The sequence below is a fragment of the Cryptotermes secundus genome, unplaced genomic scaffold, assembly GCF_002891405.2.
Source record: "Cryptotermes secundus unplaced genomic scaffold, Csec_1.0 scaffold639, whole genome shotgun sequence".
NCBI classification, from domain to species: Eukaryota; Metazoa; Arthropoda; class Insecta; order Blattodea; family Kalotermitidae; genus Cryptotermes; species Cryptotermes secundus.
The window spans coordinates 511519-524450 of record NW_019743157.1 but is presented as its reverse complement, the minus strand read 5'-3'; the positions used below and the strand labels follow the sequence as shown (position 1 = coordinate 524450).

Genomic DNA, 12932 nt, shown 5'->3' with positions numbered 1-12932 from the left:
AGTAGTAGTAGTAGTAGTAGTAGTAGTAGTAGTAGTAGTAGTAGTAGTAGTAGTAGTAGTAGTAGTAGAAGATGATTTATACGAAAGTTACAATGATTGTTATGACTGTGGAATTCACCTCAAAGCCAACTTCATAATTTCCTGCTACCAATAATAAAACATGGCCGACGCGCGGACTTTTGAGGCGTGAGACCGGATCATCCTCACGGGCGAGCCTTCAATACATTCGGTAAGGGCAGTTTCTCTGGGAGTAAGCGGCCGGAGCATGAAGCTGCTCACCTAATGCCAAGGTTAAGGATACATTGAGCTATACACGTATTTCTCCTCCATCACTACACGCAGTGAGTTCAGTTAAGCACAGGGATAATTTTACATCTGAAATTCACATTTTTGGAATTAATTTCAAGACCATTCTTCAACTAAACATGTTCTATAGGTCTGCTGTTACTTTGAAGGATGGTCGATGAATAATTAATGAGAAAGGGTTTAGAGGGAAGTATTCGTGATACATTTGAAGGTACTATTACACACATAAGTCCGCGAAAACCCTCATGACAGACAGCATTCGGACAGAAATCAAACCAGAGGTCTCTTAGTACTAAGCAGGAGATTTAACCAGCGGACGCCAAGACTGTGTAACAGTCCTAGCATGCTAATGGTTCAACTTACTTACGTACTTACTTATAGAGCTGAGCCCTTCTTGAGGAGCCGCCAATTCTGCAGCTACTCAAGAATTTCCCAGCATTTTATGGAAACCGAAGGTTCATTGCCGTGTTCACAAGAGCCCTACACTAGTCCTTACCCTGAGGCACATTAATCCAATCCATACCATCCCATCCTATTTCTCTAAGATTCATTTTAATATTGTCCACCCACCTAGGCCTTGGTCTTTCCAGTGATCTCTTTCCTTCTGGCTTTCCCACCAATATCCTATATGCATTACTTCTCTCCCCCATTCGTGCTACATGCCCTTCCCACCTCATTCTCCTTCACTTGATCATACTAATTATACTTGGATCAACTAACCATATGAATTACCCAGAGTTGTGTGACATACGTACAATATTTGTTTAAGATTCCGTTTTGCAGGTCTGATGATGGAAAGCGAGAAAAAGATTTTCGAGATGATGGACGAGAAGACAGAGATGTCTAAGTACTGGATGCCTCTCATCTGGGCCACGAATATCATCAACCGTGCTCGGAAGGAGTCTCTGATCCCCAACGATCACGTGGTGCAGACAATACTGGTGGAGCTGTCGGATATACGGCGTAGACTCGGCTCCCTTATCGGGTATGACACCGTCTGCGTGCCTCTGGTGTACACCCAGGTCAGTGCTAGTCTTCAGCTCTGCAGGAGCGACTCCTGCCTCGACAGTACTAAGACCTTTACTTACTTACTCATGGAGCTGAGCCCTTCTTGAGGAACCGCCAATTCTGCAGTTACTCAAGAACTTCCTTGCATTTTATGGAACCCGAAGGTTCATTGCCGTGTTCACAAGAGCCCTCCACTGGTCCCTATCCTCAGCCAGATCTAGCCTAGGTCCTTTATCCAGAGGGTCCGTCCAAGTCTGAGGCTTTGTGTTCACTTTCGTTAACATGCTTATTTCTTTACGGTGAAGAGTTGTTAGTCCCAGGTACAACCCCCAAGCTGGAGGACCACCCCTTGTCGGCTGTCCAAGACTGCTTATTCAGTATATTCGCAGCTTCCCTCCACATCTGGAGGGCGTCTCCTCCATCCGCAATCTGAGGACGCGCCATGCCGAGGTGACAAGGGACCCACCTAACATGGATACTGAGACATTGCAAAGTTTATTTCACTTTTTAGTACATGATATATAGGGCCGTAGCCCAAGCTGTTAGTCACCGGCCTCCCACCACTACTGCCCTCGTTCGATCCCATGTCAGGTGATGTGTCACTTGGGCTGGTTTTCTCCGAGTACTTCGGTTTCCCCTCCCAGTCCTCATACTGTCACCTAATTGACATTTATTAATAATCCTACCACCGACGATGTAGACAGGCTAAGTGTTGGTAGGCCTGGGTTCGATTCCAGACAGGGGGAAGAGATTTTTATCTTCTCCGTAATGTCTACACAGGCCCTGTGGCTCACCCAGCCTCCTATCCAGTGGTACCGGAAAGTCTTTCCCCGGGGGTAAAGCGGCAGGAGCGTAAAGCTGATCTGTCACCTCCAGCTATTGTCGAGTTGAAGAATAGTGGAGCTGTTCCTCCATTCCCACATAGGTCATTATGGCGCTGTGCTTAATGAAATATGCAGTGGGACAAATTTACATTTATATCAGTATTGAACGAGACGTTAAATAACAAATACATAATATAGGACAATATTTGTAATCATGTTAATATATGAATGAATGCAAATCGAGACGTTGACAAAAATATATTCGTTTTAATATTATAGTACGCAATAAATAATAATATTGTTAAATGACAGAATCAATGAGGGTGAAATTGGCAGGGCATGTAGCACAAATGGGAGAGAAGATATGAGAAGTTCAGATACTGTTGTCGATTCTCTGATTATGAACTCTCTTGCTATTATTTCGACTTCTTATATTTTCCTTGTTTTTAGATCCGTCTGTTTCAAACAGAATTCACAGTGTCTGGTCTGCTCTATTGGCATAAGGATGGTACATAGTGGATTTAAGCACTATGCCACAAATCGGAAGGTTGCGGTTTCGAGTCCCAATGAGGTGGATTTTTTCTCCAATTTACCTAAATCCTTCCAGCCGCACTATGGCCCTGAGGTCGACTCAGCTTCTAACAGAAATTAGTACCAGAAATCTTCCTGGGGGAGTAAAGGGCGGGCGGCGCTTAAGGCTGACAGCCTCACGGCCATCTGTGAGCCGATTGTCTAGAAAATGTCGGAGCCTCGACGTCTCACAAGCCTATGGGCCTCAGCGGCCTGTTACAGGGATAGCTTTACCTTTACCTTTTTTACCATAGTGACAGTACGGTACTCTCCCTCCCACAGTGCAGCTTCAACCACTGTCCCGCTTCTCTTTGCAGTACTTCTCTCGTACAAATCAAAGGCCAGACCTCAAAACACGGCCTGTATATGTCTTTGTTAGTGCTGCGTGTTGTCTACCATCATTTGGCCTCTGGAAGCATGAGCACATCCGATTTAACAGTACTGTGATTTCCTTAACGGTTCGTTATTCTTGGAATTCTGAAGAGCAGCGAGTTCATATGATCTTCAATGCCTTGTAGATTATGCTCTAACGGATTTGGTACAGACATTGATTGAAATGGACAAGGGAAGGAGTGGTCTGGGAACATGACTATTGCTTCTTGCCACAAGTTGCGTTGAGAGAGACACATGGAAACAAGTCAGCAGGAGACACTTCCTGTCCACACAGTAGCTCTTAGTGACAGGTTACTTTAAAATATTACAAGCGGCTAGGATGGTTGCTTTTTACAAGCTGTATTGAAGTTGTAGAGAATTGTCAGGAAACCCAGTAGAGGATGTACTACAGTTATTAACCCTTTAAAGCCCAACGGTTACTATACGTACCACCTGCTTTAACACACTAAAATTCTGCGTTCTGCCCACAGTGTGTTCAGTATTGTTCTTAAAATAAACAGCGAATATTTCCCTAAATCGATTGGTTTTGTGTTTTCTGTGAGGTACGGACTGAATTCTTATATATTAGAAGAAATTCAGTCTTGAATTCCCACCGTATCCCTACGAGTCCCTGGTGGTATAACTGGGCCACCCTGTTCCTGGAGCATATAAATACGGTTGGGGGAGTCTCGAATCTGAAACACTAAAACGTGGTCATGAGTCCCGTGGGATTCGAACCTGTGAATTACTGCGCTGACGAGGACCAGCAGCAATTGTAAACGACAGATCCATCCTTTCGTCAGAGAGGATCTTACATGAGGACAATGACCACAAGTGTTCAGTTGGAAAAAAAAAATACTGGACGTGAGTCTCAAGGGGCTTGTCGCCAAGATGAGCTGATTGACGGTAAAACGCCAGTCGTAAAGTAACTCTGTGACTCTGACTCTGACCCAGTCTTTACAGAACTAGGCACACGAACGTGGACTTCATTGATTTACGGCAGAATCCTAGCTACACATCCTAATGAGAATACTCTCTGCTGGGTTGTGAGTCCAGTACATCACCCACATTTTGTAGGCGTCTTCAATATTCCGTCCTGAAGATGATGTGATTTTCTCTGAAACGCTGGTACCAGACGTCACGTCACATCCCAGGAGACAATATTTATTATCATCAGTGTCTTGAGGATCTCATATCTCAAATTAATTTCTGTTACACTCATGGCCAGATGGTCGAATTCAATGATTCGTAACCGGTGGGAGGGACTGCGAAGGATGTGGTAGTGGGGGGGGGGTCTTATAGGTGTTGTAAAACATGTGAGAGTTCAAGGACATTCGATGAAAAGAAAACGAAAAATAACATCTTCTGGTAGTCGTGGACAGCAGCAAAAATTGTTCTCTAGAAAAGAGAAGTTGAGTAAGTCTGGTTTCAGATGTTTGAACTCTGCCATTTTTTGAAGATGTATTAGATAAATCTGTACTGCAGTTTCCCTGCACTCTTATGTTAAGACACTTTACTGGTAGGCGCCTATAACATGTTAAAGGTAGAAGGGTAAATTTTTCCGTGTGCTTAATTTGTTAAACACCACTCCATGAAGACACATGGGGAGTGGAGGTATAGCTCCACCATTTTTGACCTCGGCAATACGTCGAGATGACGTCACTGTAACCCCAAGGAAAGAACATTCGGTACGCAATGAATATTGCATTAATTATATTTTATTTTGCCACACTGTAAGTGTCGAAACTGCGGTCACAGTGGCCGCGCGGTCTAGTTAGTTAGTTAGTTAGTTAGTTAGTTAGTTAGCTAGTTATTGGAGAGGGTGGGTTTCCCCATGCACTTAGACCAGTATTGGTCCATTGTGCTTCCCTCTATGATATTCTACCAGTCTCTATACCCTACCGATATTGGTGCGTACCATCAGTCCCGACCGAGCCAGTGAGTTCGGCCTCTACTGGCTTGGCGGTATCTATAATGCTTCCCACATCTATCAGAGGCGTTAGAGACTACTGTTGGGCGGGAAATGTCCTTGAATTTGGCTCACTGACCTCCTATGGAGATACAAGTATGAGGTTCTTTTACGTGCCGTAAAGCTACGACACGGGACCCACGGCTTAAAGTCCCTCCCGGAGGAGGGAGGGAGGAGGAATTTTTCCACCCTTAAAAATTCCACGACCTCCGCGAGTTTGAACCCGCGTACCACGAGTCATGAGGTTGGAACGTTACCTTTAGACTACGGAGACCGCTGCCCCGCGGTCTAAGGCACGAACTGTCTCGCTCGATCGAAAACTGGGATCGTGGGTTCGATTCCCACTAAAGACATGGATGTTTGTGTGTGTTTATTCTGTTTGTGTTGTTCTATGTATAGGTAGCGGCCTTGCGACGTGCTGATCCCCCGTCAAAAGCGTCCTTCCGACAATGTATAGGATACTACATTGTGTCTGTTAGAAGGATGATTGATGATAGATGATTGGGAAAGATTTAGATGGATGTTGTCGTGATCTAATTAAGGCACTATACTAGCATTTACCCGGAGTGACCGAGGAAAACCACTAACATTCCTGTGATGAAAGCCGATTTTCCCGCTGTCATGACCGGGGTTTTTGTGATTTTCCTCACTCCCTCCAGGCAAATTAAAGATGTTAATTTTTTTTTAATTCGCTTAGGGGGTGGAGTCCAAGTTGGTCCACTCGGCACGGCGGCCACTGATTGGCCTCTTTTAGCCTGCCCCGGGTGATTATGATGATGGAGAATTTGGTAGAATGAAGATTGGCAGGGGAAACCGAAGTACTCGGAGAAAACCCGCCCCAGCGCCAATTTGTCCATCACAAATCCCACTAGATCAGACCCGGGATCAATCTCGGGCCGCCGCGGTGGGAAGCCAGCGACTAACCGCTTGAGCTATGGCGCGGCCATGAAAGATGTTACTGCGTAGACAACTTAACAATAGGTAAATGATATTGCATTGTACTGTGCGAATTTTTCAGCACGACATGTAAGCAGCGCTGTAACAGAGTCTTCACGCATCTGCTAAGTGTCTGTATGGTTTTGATGAGGCACAATACATCGCAGTACCAATTGTTTTGAACATAACAGCCTACCATATGAAGGGCTGCAATTAGCATTGAGTTTACATGTGGCCTTGTATACGGCTTCAGCATTATTGAACCTTATTAGAATTTATTTCCTATTGTTACAGTTCTATATCCTGCCTACGTTACTCCATTCATCGACGTATATGGTGATGTGCTCTGTGATTTTTTCCTTTCTGTAATTAGCAGTAAAAGTCGTTAAAACAAATGATGCTATTTTACGTTTAGGTTCAGTACTTTCCTTATTCGATATCAGTTTCCTCTACGGCGTCAAACAACAGATGATTCAGCTGTTTAAGGTAACTTATTTGCATTTTGACTGACTGACGAACACCCTAACTTTTGCTGATCATTATTAAAATTGTGGGAGGCAGGATAGCTCAGTTAGTATAGTGACGGACTATGGACTTGACAGCCTGTGTTCCCAGCTGGGGCAGAGAATATTCTTTTCTTCACAGCGTCCAGACCGGCTCTGAGGCCTACTCAGCCTCCTACCCAGTGGGTACCGGAGACTCTTTCCCCGAGAGTAAAGCTGCCGGGGCGTGAAAGGGAACACTCACCCTAATCTATTCCTTAGATCAAGAATAGTAGAGGTATAAATCCTCTCTCCATCACACCTTCATTGCGTAATTCACAGAGACAGCTCTACGTTTTATTTATATTGCTTTATTTGAGGTTCTCACACCAATAATTAAGAAGATTGATATCTTCTGCCTCTGTGGTCTAATGGTCAGAGTTCCTATCTGCAGATCCAGAAGTCCCGAGCTCGATTCCCGGCGTTACCAGATTTTCTGAGAAGTACTGGGTTTGGAACGGGGTCCACTGACCCTCGTGAGGATAATTGAACTATTTCAAGGAAATAGCGGCTCCGGTCTAGGAAACCGAAATTAACTGCCGTGGGGATTCGTTACGCTGACCGCGTGACAAGCCTCTATCCTCTAAAGTTGGCACTAACTTCGCCTACAAGCGGCGGTCGCTCGGTCGATATAGTTTGCTTGCGGGCTAAAATCACGGAGTGGTTTGTTTGTTTGTTTGTTTATATGCTATCTTCTGGGTGTGACATACTGTAGACTGGCAGGATATCACAGACATTTCGGAGGAACTAGAATCAGTTTTTACGTGCGGCCTCCATTGCATGGTGAATCTCCTTGTTTGTTCGGCACACACTTTCACCCTGAGGATAGAGGCAATATATTTATCTGAAATGGCAAGGAACACCTACTGGACTTCCAGGCGCCAATTCCCAGAAGATCGAGGCCTATTGTTCGTTACTGAACGTTTCAAATACATGTGACTAGAGAAGAACGTGCAACTTTAATTTGAATAATGGACTTTTGAAGTATAAGATGTCTGTAAAATTTTGCTTCACAAATGGAAACAGGGCAGATTCCTAAACAATTGGTGTGGGAGTCCAATGGTGAGATGGCAAGATCAATATACTCTAATTCTAACAAAATAAAACCTATATTGTCACCTGTATGGAATGTGACTATAGACGGGGTTAGAGTTTATGATTCGGATTTATTGGATTATATGATACAGTGCGTGACTACACTTTACATTTCACTGTTACACACACATATACCTTTGTCCACAGTTACGTCTTTACTGCCGTTGCTTGGTAGTGGCTTTCAACGACGGACGTTCCGCTTCCTCTGGATTCCCCAAACTCTCCGGCATCACTTACCAGCTTCTCACATCAATAACCCACTACTACTAAACCCCAACGGTTATCTAACTAACTAACGAACTCACCCCAACAGCTAACTGGCGCTGCCTATAACACCTCGGCACGGACCGCACAGAAAACACCGTTCCTCTGTTCCTGTTTACTGCATCTTCCTAGTAACGGTCGTTGTGTAGTTGCTTATTTCGAGGTCGTTGCCTGGCAACGGGTCTACATGCCCAAATATAAAGACTTCTCAAGATAGTTATGCGCCTAGCGGACATAATGTGACCTAAAAACTGTACGATGTCATGGTCAAAGCGAAATTGCGGTGTTACGTTTCTTGTAATTGTGGGAAATTTAAGTCATGAAAACTATTGTCTTTCCTTCGGTCTAAAAATTTCTGTACAATCTTAATTTCACAGGTGGTTTTATAATCCCTTATTACGCAGAAAGAAACTTCACGAAGCTAATAACGTTGACAGTCCTCGGGTGTAAGCCGACAGTTTGTTTATTTATAAGAAGTAACTCAAGGACAGAAAGCCTGTGCAATACTAGTGAAATTCCTGTTGAAAATTGAACGGCAGAATTTGGCATTTCCCATCTCCATCTGCGGGTTCCCTATAAAACATTTCACTGAATATGACTTCGAAAATTCTGGAAAGATAATATGATAGAAAAAAACATAATTATAACAGCCTAAAGATATAATTTTGACATTGTAATACTATATTTGGGCCGGTCACCGTAGCCGAGCGGTCTAAGGCATGTACTGTCGTCGCTCGCTTGGAAACCGGGATCGTGGGTTCGAATCCCACTCAAGGCATGGATGTTTAGTTTGTGTGTGTGCGTTTTTCTGTGTTTGTGTACAGGTAGAGGCCTTGCGACGAGCTGATCACCCGCCCAAGGAGTCCTACCGAATGTGTAAGATCTAGAAAAACCGAAGTGAACGGAGAAGTTCATGGAGGTAGGCCTAGGCCCACTGGGGCTGAAGTGCCAACGGAAAAAAGATACTGTATTTGTTGCTACTGTCTTCAAGGACATCACACAATGTAGTTCAGTAGTAAACCGACGAGCCTTAAGCGGCCTCCATAGTCTAGAGGTAACGTTCCCACCTCATGACTCTTAGTACGCGGGTTCAGATAACCGGCGGAGGTCGTCGACTTTTTAAGGGCGGAAAAATTCAGGGAACAAGTCCTCCGGGAGGGACTTTAAGCCGTGGGTCCCGTGTCATAGCTTTACGGCACGTAAGAGAACCTCATACCTCCAAAGGGGGTCACTGAGCCAAAATTGCGGACGTTTCGCGCCCAACAGCAGTCACTAATACCTCTGGTAGATGGAGGAAGCATTATAGATACCTCTCAGCTAGTAGAGCCGGTCTCGCTGGCTGGGCGGGACTGATGGTAAGCACCAATACCGGTAGGATATAGAGGCTGGTAGAAATCATAGAGGGAAGCACAATGGACCACTACAGGTCTAAGTGCATGGGGAAACCCACCCTCTCCAATAACTAACTAACTAACTAACTAAACCGACGAGCCTTCAGGATCGAAGAGTATATCAAGCAAGTAACCAGCAAGAAGTAGGCGGTAAGCAAAACGAAATGCCTGTCGTCTGCTGTTTGCTTGGCTTACTTTTCAACCATGAAATAAGGCAATACGGTTCTCCGTAAGTTCAGTCGCATCCCAGAAGACAGTAGCCTTCAACTGAGATTTTCTTTGCATTTTGATTTCCATGGAAAGTGCATAACGGTAGACTTACAGACTACCAAAAACATTGTCCATCCTATACGAGGTACAATGCATGTGAATTGCTGTATCCACGATACAGTGGCAGTTCGGACTCGAAGTGTTGAGACAATTTGTAGTAGCAATGCAGTCTGAGTTATCCTTTCTTTGTATCCATTGTCATGAATGACCCGCCATTTGTAATTGCAAGGTAACAAGAGATATGAACCGGGATAGCTCAGTCGGTATAGCGACAGTCTACGGACTGGATGGTCCGGATTCGATTCCCGGCATTGCAACTTCTTTTATCCTCTTCTCCACAGTATCTAGACCGACTCTGAGGCCCACCCAGCCTCCTACCCAATTGGCACCGGGGGCTTTTTCCCCTGAGTTAAAGCGGCCGGGGCGTGAAGCCGACCACTCACCTCAATCTAGTGCCGAGGTCAAGAATGTTGGAGCTATACCTCCACTCCCAAATATATCATCATGGCGTATTAAGCACAGGGGAACTTTGCTTTTTGCTTGAGGGCTTTCCGGTTGACAATAAGAGCTGTGGGAAGAATTTCATGTTTCGAAATGCATCAGATGGGATGTCGGTGCATTGAAAGAGGTTGGGTGTGTCGCCACCTGTACGGGCTACACATAGCGGCATGTAGGTGTCGTGACGTCACAGTATGGACTCCATAGACGTGATTTCCGGTGTGATAATGAATCGGTCACTTCCATCAGGATGGCATTGCGAAATGTCATGAGCGTACGGCGACAGAAACAGCTCGCAGATATGAAATTAGTAGGCCACTGTAACATAACAGAGCGCTCAGCAAGAATAGCTCTCTCTCTCAATTTCTTTAGATCGTTGACCTGATATTTAGTATTTCAGTTTTGCTGCAGTATTACGTCGTCGTCCTTACTGCAAGTTACATGCTTCAGGTATGACACAGTTCGTACTATCCATGGGGATTAGCCTTCATAGAAGCTTAAAGTGCAGGGAGGGGCCCATTGGTTTGTGAGATGTCGAGGCTCCCACATTTTCTAGACGGCGTTCAGGTTTGAACCTTACACGCCGGCCGCCCTTTACACCCAGGAAGATTCCTGATATTCATATCTGTTAGAGGCTGAGTCAACCACAAGGCCATATTCCGGCTGGAAGGATTAGGTCAACTGAAAAATGCAGTTACCTAATCGACAATCTAATCCGTAGCATAGTTCCTGAACGTACTGCGCTACCGCGTGTCCAAATTATTTTGGATGGAGGGGCATATTACTAACTGGTATAAATTTTATGGGCTGCACGCCTTGATTTGATAAGGGTACAATTATAAACGATGTAGTTTATATTTGGCACCTGTACACAGAGAAATATAATTTTTATATTTCACGTAAATTTTAAAGAATTTTTAACTTAAAACATAAGGGTTCATTTCCTTAAACCTATATTAACATTAAAGTGTAAAATTGTCTCTGTACTTAATCAGTTAAGCATTAAGCCATGAAAACTTCAATAATGAGGAGCTTCATAACTTGTACTCCTCTTCAAGTATAATTAGAATGCTGAAGTCAAGGAGGATGAGGTGGACAGGGCGTGTAGCACGAATGGGGGAGAAGAGAAATGCATATAGGATATTGGTGGGAAAGCCAGAAGGAAAGAGACCACTAGGAAGACGAAGGCGTAGGTGGGTGGACAGTATTAAAATGGATATTAGAGAGATAGTATGGGATGGTATGGATTGGATTGATGTGGCTCAGGATAGTGACCAGTGGAGGGCTCTTGTGAATGTGGTAATGAACTTTCGGGTTCCATAAAATGCTGGGAAATTCTTGAGTAGGTGCAGAATTGGCGGCCCATCAAAAAGGGCTCAGATCCGTAAGTAAACATTATACGATGAAAATATATAAGCGAGTGGAGGTATAGCTGCACCATTAACAAGAACAACCGCATGGCTTGAGTCTGCAAGCAAACTATACCGACCAAGCGACCGCCGCTTGTCGGCGAAGTTAGTGCCAACTTTAGCGGATAGAGGGTGTCGCGTGGTCACCGCAACGAATCCCCAAGGTCGTTAATTTCGGTTTTCTAGACCGGAAGCTGCATTATTATAAGTTTTTTAATTTGTTTACGTCTGCAAGAACCCCATTAGACATTAAATGCTTAAAAAGCTTCATGGCGCCCTTAGAATTAAAAAGGTTTTTTATATCTTCATATTGAGGTTTTTAGATAAGAGATGAAGCTCTTAGGATTCCGAAATGGATGATAGCAAACCAAGCAAAGAAAGTAATAAAATGCGAGGTAACACATATGGTTCATACCCCATCTGTGAAGCACAGTTGATACTAACATAAGTAAAAAGCGGCCTCCGTAGTCTAGAGGTAACGTTCCCACCTCATGACTCGTGGTACGCGGGTTCAAACCCGGCGGAGGTCGTGGAATTTTTAAGGGCGGAAAATTTCAGGGAACAAGTCCTCCGGGAGGGACTTTAAGCCGTGGGTCCCGTGTCGTAGCTTTACGCCACGTAAAAGAACCTCATATCTCCAAAGGAGGTCATTGAGCCAAATTAACGGAAATTTCCCGCCCAACAGTAGTCTCTAACTCCTCTGATAGATGTGGGAAGCATTATAGATACCGCCAAGCCAGTAGAGGCCAAACTCGCTGGCTCGGTCGGGACTGATGGTACGCACCAGTATCGGGAGGGGATAGAGACTGGTAGAATATCATAGAGGGAAGCACAATGGACCAATCAATACTGGTCTCAGTGCATGGGGAAACTCAGCCTCTCCAATAACTAACTAACTAACATAAGTAAAATGCGTTTTTTCTCTCACATCTTCTGTTCTTCTCTTTTGATTCTTATCTATTTTTATTTTTGTTTCATTGATTTAAACTGTAAATCCATGATGCAGGATCTGAAGTATCTCAAATTTGAATACAAACACAGAAGGACATAAAAATCATTCTTTTCAAAGAAAAGATGGAATATCTTTAGTTAAGAAACGTGGTGATGGTGACAGTTGAAGTTCGCGGAGACGTAAATGCATCGATCTTTACCTGACACGTATGGGCAGCTTTACTAATAAGGAATGTAAGAAAACAGAGTTGAATACGCAGAAAGTCAGCCACGAAGAAGATGTTACAAATCCGGTTTAAAAACCAAATAATTACTGCAATTAGTCAGCCAAGCGTTCTCATTAGAAAGTTGCTTCCCTGTCGATAAGATCAACTCGAGTTTTTTTCCCCACTTGAACCACTTTCTACGTTCTTAATATACCACAGTGCCCATCTAACTATTTTCTTCCGTTATTGATCACGTATAAGATATATATATATATTTTTTTTTCTGTGGCGCTACAGTCCCAATTTGGGCCTAGGCCTACC

The 12932-nt window shown here is 44.1% G+C and overlaps 1 protein-coding gene across 1 annotated transcript in view; it reads left to right on the top strand.

The window, feature by feature from the left end:
* LOC111873920 (bestrophin-2) overlaps positions 1-12932 on the top strand; it is a 204519-nt gene that overhangs the window by 164554 nt on the left and 27033 nt on the right. Inside the window, exon 5 of the mRNA XM_023869014.2 lies at positions 1090-1328. Within this exon, the coding sequence (XP_023724782.1) occupies positions 1090-1328 (239 nt within the window). The remainder of the gene's footprint in view (positions 1-1089; positions 1329-12932) is intronic.